An 8,486-nucleotide genomic window follows, 5' to 3' on the forward strand; every position below is an offset into this window, starting at 1 on the left:
CACTTCAACAATCTATCGTTTGCATTACCGAATACACATCCCCTCGAATTGTATAATCAACATAAATATGTAATTCATGATGACCTTTCAACACAGGAGCCTTAAAAATTTAACGAAGTGATGCAACGAAATAAGAAAGAGCTTCATCCTCTGCACGTTTCAGAGCCCTTTAAAAAGTGTTCACCGCGAGCACGACAGAGGGAGCTCAACTTATGGCCTGCCTCCCTCCCTGCACACGCCATCGCCTCCCGCTTGCCAATAGATATAATTTGGAGCCGGAGTGAGAGAGCGTTAGAGAAAGAGCTCGCCAGATGCTGCGTGAGCGAGTGGTTGGCATTAATTACAGAGAGACTCGCAGTCATAATGGCAGAGAGTCCCTTCGTCGTCCCCCTGGCGGCGGGCGCGGCAAGTGTCGGTCACGTGACATGACGTCATCGCCGCGACGTGGCAGATGTGGCAGAGTGGTCGTCGCGTCCGCCATTTTCACCCTCAGTCCCCTGGTGAGCCGCTTTTTCTCGTTTCTTGAGGGTGTTCCGCGGCGGAGGTGATGTATTGGATGTTGTGTCTGTCTCTGAGTGTGTGTCCTTGCGACGAGGAGAGGTGGATGGCGCCGTTTGAGGCTGTGAAAGCGGCGAAATTGCCTGAAATGAGTGTTGGGGGATGTTAGGGCTGGTCTGGATGTTTGTGTATGTTATCGCAATGCCGGTTCGATCAAGGGCACGAATTGGTCCTGGATCGCCTAGGAGGGGGTAAGGACCCTAATTTACTCCATCCAGTCGTTCCGGTGCTCGTAAGGAGGCGAAATTAGGGGCCCAAATCGGCCAAAAAGACCGAAAATCCAGAGTGAGAGAATAGGTGACGTATGCGGGTCGTGGATGTATCACTTGTCATCGTCACGGAATTGTAATTTTCCTTTTTAATACATGTCCTTATCCTTTTCCTTATCCTCTCATTCATTCTTGGGTAGTAAAAAGAGTTGAGTTCATACATGTGGAAAAGTTGTGAAATTGGTGACGGGTGATGAATTTTTTATGTATACATCAGCTGTCAGTGAAAGGGAAAAATCTAGAAGGTTTTGCTCCTTGCTGGTAATTAGCCACTTATTTTATTGTTAAACTTATTCTTAGCTTCATGGTACCTTTTGTTGGAGAGAGATTTTTTGCTTTTAGGGAAAGAAAGTGTGATGATTGATGGGGGGAGTAGTCTGTTTATTGCTGCGACATTGGGGACGCTTGCTTATATTATTGTATTGTAGTTTGTGTAATTATGATTGGATTGATGTTGATTATGAATCCTGTGTAATTACTTAACATTTTTAGTCTTAAGAGCTAAATTTCCGTGACTTGTAAATAATATCAAGTTCGTGGGTCTGCATATCCAGGGAAGAACAAGAAAACAACATGAATCCGTTTGTTTTTTAGAATAGGAAATGGGCAATGACCTCCCTCCCTTGGGCTCCAGCAAAGGCCAACAACACTTGTATCTTCAGCAAGATAGAGCTCGGAGCTTACCATGAATGACAAAAGATGACCGAGGTGGTCAGCAAGTTTCTCTCTCCAGTGTATATTAACAGTGGAGGGTTGTTTGTCTCTTAGATTAAAGCATGTGAGGCTGGATTTATAATTTTGCCATGCGAGCATAGATTCATGGATTTTTATAAGAATATGTGGATATGGTCATATTTTTGTTTTTACACCACCTGTAGTGTATTAAATATTGCTATTATTTAAGTTTTTAGTTCGTGTACTGTTCTGAATCATTGCAAAATATATAGCTTGTGAAGCTGGCTGTCAAATAGGATTTGTACATTTTTTTTGACATAGTATTTAATGTTTTTCATGGGGACTACGGTATGTTGGTTGTTTTGCCCGTAATCAGAGAAGATGCTTTAGTACTGCGAACTTCTTGTTAGCTGATGCAGGCTTGGCTGATTAGATACATTGAAATTTTAAGGTATTTCCAAATATATTTTAGTTGGGCTTAAACATATTTTGGTATTTTATTAATATCATGTAATAACCACTTGGATTTAGCATGTTAATGAGATTGATAAAATGTTAGCATCTACATAATTTAAATTTTCAAATTCATGGAAAGTAAGTGTTGTTCAAAATAATGATTATAATGATGAATATCGATCACTGATATTAAGATGAATGTTGTCATTATGTTAGAAGATATGCCAAGGGATTTGATACGTAAAATTTATATTCAACCCTTGAGTATTTCCTTTGAATTGTGCAGGTTTTGGTAAATATTGACCATCTAATGTTACTTCTGAAATAGTGATTTTTGCTTATAATAGAAGTACTATGCTTCGTACAAATTCCCTGAAAGTTGATCTGATCTTGGAAAGCCTTTAAACTTAAGCCCAAATAATAGTGGTATTGTGTCATGCAATTGTGGGTGCCTGTGCCTTGAACAATCTGACCAGCTGTATATTGGAGACCCCACCACACCATTTTCTTTTTCCTTGTTTTCCTTTCTTTTTTTTTTAGGTTCTTTTCCTATTTTCCCATTCATGAATAGCAGAGCTTGTACTAATTTCATTTTTAAAGATAAGTCAGTGGGGGAGTCTGTAAGCTCTAGTCTTAATAGAATATATATGATAGGAAATATATATTTAGAGGCCATATAGATCATTGGTGGATATGCAAGTGTTTTTAGAAAGTTCATCTAGGATTCGTAAAGTATGGTGGTCACAGTTGCATTAACTGCTTGGTAAAACTGAAGAAACTGATAACGTGATTATGAAGAAAAAAAAAATCAGGTCATAGTTCGGAAGGAGAAAAAGATTTCGGTGAAAATTATCAAGCCCTAAATTACTGAATTGGATGGTCTGTAATGTTTGCCCTCTCAATCTGAGGAGAACTAAGGCCTGAAAGCCAGGGAGAATGTAGAATTTCATGAGATTCACTCTGTACCTTTTAGTGGTAGTTCTTATAGAGGCCCTTTCTTTGAGCCCTGGTTATTTTGGATTAGGCCACCCATTTTCTGTATGATGTTCCCTTGTAGGTAGTTTAGAATGAGCCATGCGCATATGCTGCTTTTAATAAAAGTTGAAGTGATGTATGGAACATGAGGATTAACATTATTGATGTTTGATGAGTACAGCTGGTTCTATAGTACTGGAGGTGGTATTGAGAATTGGATGAAGGTTGCTTTGTAATAGCTGATATAACTTATTTTAAAGTTTCATTTTTAGGCATAGGGGAAAGATTTGGCATAAGAATAAAAACCTGACGTGTGAATCAGTCCTTATTTAGAAAGAGAAAATGCAATAAAAAGTGTAAGCTTGCTATATAAATTGTTTTTTGTATGTATCTGTGAGTTTATATATATACATATATATATAATGTTTACTTTGTATATTTACATTTTTTCAGGGTGCCTCCAGAATAAAGATATAGTAGAAAAAAAGATAGAGAATCTTACGAGAAAATGAAGGAGGAGTAGGACTTCAGGTTTAGTCTGGCTGTCTCAATTGGCAGTAATTTCAAAGTCTTGGTTAGTGTAGAAAAAGACAAATATTGTGGGCAAGATTTGCCTAACTATATCATTTTTGTACAATTTAATATTCGTTATTTAATATTATTCAAAATTTGGCCAAGAGAACCGCTAAAAGTCATGAATAATGCGATTCATCATAAGCGTGAATTTTACATTTAATTTACGGAATATCATAGGTAGACTACAAGGAATAGAGGTTTTAGGTATTCTACCATGGATCGACTAGTATAGCTAGATTTCATATATACAAGTATTTTGAGTAGTTCAAAGGCTTGTTTAATTTTAAGATAGTAGAAGGCATAAATGAGTGATTAGTATTTTTAGTATTTAAAGAAATAAAAACTAGTGCATGTATTTTAATCCAAATAATATATTTTAAACCAAAGAGGTATTTGTTATGGAGAGTGACACACCATCCAGAGACTAAGTCCAAAAACTAGGGTATCATGCAAACCCCAAAAACCTAAACCTAACCTCTCCTGCCTACTCTTTATTTCCTAGATAGGGGGGAAAGCCTCCCTCTCCTCTGCCTTAATTAGCACTTGCAACTTACAGAAAACACAACAATAAGAACTCTGGCTGTGAGAGGGTGTTGTGGACATACTCAGTGGTGTTGCACACCTGACATTTTCATAATTTTGCAATAAATATAGGGCAGAAGGAGCTGCACTTGTTTTGTTTGTGACTATTTCTTATGCTCCACAAGATGGCGGTATCTATTTCCCTCTATCTTTGTGCATCGCTTTTGGTAACATTAATCAAAATAGATTTTGTATTCATAGTTTTACCCAAGAAAATTCTTGATTTGGAATCTTGAAGACTTGCAACAGAGAAATGTGAACCTTAGACTTTTCCAAGGGTGGTTTGATTGGGTACAAAATATTGAAAATATATGCCATTACTATGTATGTAAATACAGAACATAACGTAATCTATTTTTGAATGTTTAAAAAACTCTAGAAGAAAGAGGATTTGTATATGATTATTACTGCTTTGACATGTCTTTTGGAAGCTTTAAACAAGGATATTCTTATAGAAAACGTGGAATATGGAAGACATATTGAATACCTTTTGTGAATTGTGATAATGAAATGGCCTACATCATTACTATTACAAATATATAATGTTTACACCATGATTTAGAATAGATTCTTTGAGATTGTTGTGCAGGTGATTTTATTTGTATATTTGGGAGATACAGGTCATTCTGTATGATCCTAATATTCAATTTCTTTTCCAGTAGAAAGTGGCAAAAATGGGCAACATATTTGCCAACCTTTTCAAAGGCCTTTTTGGGAAAAAGGAGATGCGCATCCTGATGGTGGGGTTGGATGCCGCTGGTAAAACAACAATCCTGTATAAGCTCAAGTTGGGAGAAATTGTAACCACAATTCCAACTATTGGTAAGTCACAAGCCTCTGGTTATGTGTTGTATCTAGATAGGTTATCTTTGAATTTCTTTAATAGGCCTACTTGTTAATTTTTGAATTTTTTTATTTAGAAATATAGAATAGCTTTTATTGAATTTAATGTGCCATTATCTCTTGTATTCCAGGTTTCAATGTCGAAACTGTAGAATACAAAAACATCAGTTTCACGGTATGGGATGTCGGCGGTCAAGATAAAATCCGACCACTGTGGCGCCATTACTTCCAGAACACACAGGTATGAATGGTTCTCTAAGTTTTAATTATAAAGATTTAAACATGTTGAAAGAATTGACTTGTTTCTCATTAACAAACTTGTATTAACTTGCAGCTAACTAAAAAAAAAAAAAAAAAAATTGTGTTGCAGGGGCTTATCTTTGTAGTTGATTCAAATGATCGAGAACGTATTGGAGAGGCGAGAGAGGAACTAATGCGTATGTTAGCAGAGGATGAACTCAGAGATGCTGTGCTACTCATATTCGCCAACAAACAGGTTAGTGTGTAAAGTCAAGAAAATTTATTTGAGATGAACAAATTTACAAATTGGATGATATTGAGAAATGTTATAATTCTCATAATGTCGTGCATTAGCAAGGTAATTGTCAACGTAGAAATTTGGTAATTGATAATTTGTAGGATACAAAGTAATTACTACTTTGTATAATATATCCATCCTCAGTTTTTCACATTGTTGTGTGTTTCAGGACCTGCCAAATGCAATGAATGCAGCCGAAATTACAGACAAATTGGGACTGCATTCACTGAGGAACCGCAACTGGTATATCCAGGCAACGTGTGCTACAAGTGGAGATGGTCTTTATGAAGGCTTAGATTGGCTCAGCAACCAGCTGAAGAATGCTAACCGTTAAATCTCGCCACCAGCAGCTCACACACTAAAAGTTGAACTAGTGGGCAGTGATTATATCATTTAGGTTGCTGGCTGGATCATCAGAAGGCTTTGTTGCCTGTTCTGCACAGGAAAGTTAGTGATGGCTAAATGACTATTCATCATTAAAGAAACTGGTTCAGGAAAGGAGCAATTTTATCAGTGTGAAAAAAACACTGTTAATATAACCTTATTGCTGTGGGTGAACCCAAGCAAAGGATAGTAGCATGAGCTTGGGTGCTGGGTGGGTAATGCCCAGCCCTGACAATGTGCAGTGAACAAGTGGTGGGCTGGACAGTGCAGCAACGATGTTGTTACCTCATATGTGATGTCAGCAACGTGTGAATGACTTTAAGTGATGAAAGGAGGAGAACGAGCCTTGCTGTCTGTCCAGTCTACAGTATTGACTTCAAAGCCTGAGGTCAGGTCATACCGGAGCCCAGTGTTCTCTTGTCTTACTGTAGTATGAGAATTAATTATCAGGACTTGGGCCCCAGTATGATACTTGGCTGAGTGTAATGCCTTTATACTGGTGTAAAAGTCTGGAATGTGCTCTAAAGGAAGCAACAAAGATTAAGATAATTTTAATTGCTATTTTTCTTCATTATCTTCCATTTCACAATATCAGATTTTTATCAGATTTTTTTTTTTGTGTATTTTTTCATTTGTTTTATTTTATTTTACCCCATCTCAGATTAAGGTAGGGACTTTTTATTTATTGGAATGTGTTTGCAGCTCACATCTGTGTTGTTAGTATTGGTGCACTTTGCTTGGTCTTTTAAAAAAGGAAAAAAAATAATCAAAGGTGTTCATAGTTCATTGGACACACACTTCAAAGTTGACTTATTTTGGAACATTCCTGTTGGCATAGAATTGATGTGGAGCTATTGTATCAGTTAATCAACTTATGTCTTCTGATTTGTATACTGTTTAACTAAATTTAAACTTTTTTTTCTATACTTTTTGGTATTTAATTGAGCAGGCAAATTCCCTTACATGGAAACTAGATTGATACATGGTGGTTTTCTGACTTATGCTCTTTGAATAAGTGTAATAAAACTTAATTTGTGCTTGATGATTTATCTATGATGTTATCCTGAATGAATCTTTCCATAGACTTGAAATCTTGAACACCCGTTCATGCACGTGGAAGTAATTTTGATATTTTTATGCCATGTAAGAAAGTATATGCTAGTTCGTGGACTACACCTACAGTTTATGATGATAAAGAAAAAGTAGTTTCATTTCTCACATGCTGATTAAAATGCAAGGCTGCAATGTTGAAGACAACTTTGAACACTGCATGTAATATCCAAGCAAATAGAGAAGTATATTTGAATATGATGAAAAAATAGTGAGTAGAGGATTTTTTTATGAAGTGGTCTGCTGGCATGTCATACATTTACAGTGACCATGATCTGATTTGAATATTAAAGGGTTTAAAACTGTACAGGTTTTAATTTTTAATTTCATTTTTTCTATTTTTACTGGCTTTCCTCATGTTGCTTTTGAAAAGTTGCACAATATATCTAAAGCAGGATTTTTATATTTTACTTGTCATTGTTCATATTTCCCATTTGATTTAGACTTTTTTAAAGTTGCATAGTTAAGGAATTATGGCTATCCTCAAGAGGATGTCCCACTTGATGCTTTGAAAAAAGTTACAAGATACTATTGGCGAGCATTTGTAGGTGGGCATACAACAATTGTTTTAGAACAGCATTCCTTTTGGAAGCCGAAAATCATAAACATTATTGGCAACATCAAATTTGTAGAAGGGTTCAGAAACGATGAATTCAAGCTTCATTTAAATTATAGTTCTGGGCTAGAAATTCAGGGAACTTTTTATTAACCAGATGAATAAAAAGGGAAAAGAGTAACCCATATGGTAGATCAGAGTTCTAATTTATTTTCCTTAATATTTTCTGTCTGAAGTACTCAAACAAATAATATATTGCATCTTAAAATCAACTATTTCACAAGGCACAACCAAACAAGCAAACCAGATTGGCAGTAGGGCCAAGTAGTGGCGGAAAAACTAATTCCAGTAGCAAATCGATCATTTGCTCACCTGATAACTTTCCGGGCATGCCTGCCAGTCAAGCCCACTCATCCAGACATACTTGTAGATATCATGACCAATTTTCCAAACAATGCTTCACCAAACCTAAATCACTGCTTGTTTTGTTCCATTGTCATATTCATTCTGATCACTCGTGGTTTGATGAAAATGGTATCTTGCTTTGTAATGTGACTAGTTTCCCAAATGTATGGAACTTTTTTTTCTTATTTTTAATAACAAAATAATACTAAAGATAAAAAGGAAATGTTTAAATGCATATATGTAAAATATTTCAAAATGGATGTCATCTCAAGAAAAACAAGTGACCCAATAAATTTCTTACATATACATAAAAAACATAGTATCTAGGCTTTTCATTATACTATATGTAGTAGCATAGTTCTCCATACAATCCACTTTTTTGTGTAATCTGTGATATGGGTTATTAGGTAATTGATTTATTACATCTTTATATTGTATACTCCACAAGATGGCCAGCTTGATAGGTTTGCTTTTATTTTCGAGATGAAGCCTATACGTATAGTTAATGAATGAGTGCCCTCACTTTAGTGTTTAGTGTTTTCATGAGAAAAATAAAAAT

General features: G+C 35.9%; 1 protein-coding gene across 4 annotated transcripts; it reads left to right on the forward strand.

Annotated features, from left to right (window-relative positions):
- The first annotated feature begins 265 nt into the window (after positions 1-265).
- On the forward strand, positions 266-7,271 carry Arf1 (ADP-ribosylation factor 1). 4 transcript variants are annotated; one of them, XM_027364366.2, is made up of 5 exons: positions 266-500; positions 4,751-4,913; positions 5,066-5,175; positions 5,305-5,430; positions 5,642-6,898. In XM_027364366.2, the coding sequence occupies exons 2-5, from the start codon at positions 4,766-4,768 to the stop codon at positions 5,804-5,806; spliced, it is 549 nt and encodes a 182-aa protein (XP_027220167.1). In that variant the 5' UTR covers positions 266-500; positions 4,751-4,765; the 3' UTR covers positions 5,807-6,898. The 4 variants fall into 4 exon arrangements, with proteins under 4 accessions (XP_027220167.1, XP_027220166.1, XP_027220169.1 ...); XM_027364365.2 differs by having other exon boundaries at positions 297-500; positions 4,754-4,913; positions 5,642-7,271; XM_027364368.2 differs by having other exon boundaries at positions 452-544.
- The last annotated feature ends 1,215 nt before the right edge of the window (positions 7,272-8,486 follow it).

This window comes from Penaeus vannamei, chromosome 4 (genome assembly GCF_042767895.1).
Source record: "Penaeus vannamei isolate JL-2024 chromosome 4, ASM4276789v1, whole genome shotgun sequence".
Classification (NCBI taxonomy): Eukaryota; Metazoa; Arthropoda; class Malacostraca; order Decapoda; family Penaeidae; genus Penaeus; species Penaeus vannamei.

Coding starts and splice junctions, on each gene's coding strand:
- Arf1 (XM_027364365.2), top strand. CDS start 312: ATGCTGCGTGAGCGAGTGGTTGGCATTAATTACAGAGAGACTCGCAGT. Junction 4,914..5,065: donor AACCACAATTCCAACTATTG/GTAAGTCACAAG, acceptor CTTGTATTCCAG/GTTTCAATGTCGAAACTGTA. Junction 5,431..5,641: donor TCATATTCGCCAACAAACAG/GTTAGTGTGTAA, acceptor TGTGTGTTTCAG/GACCTGCCAAATGCAATGAA.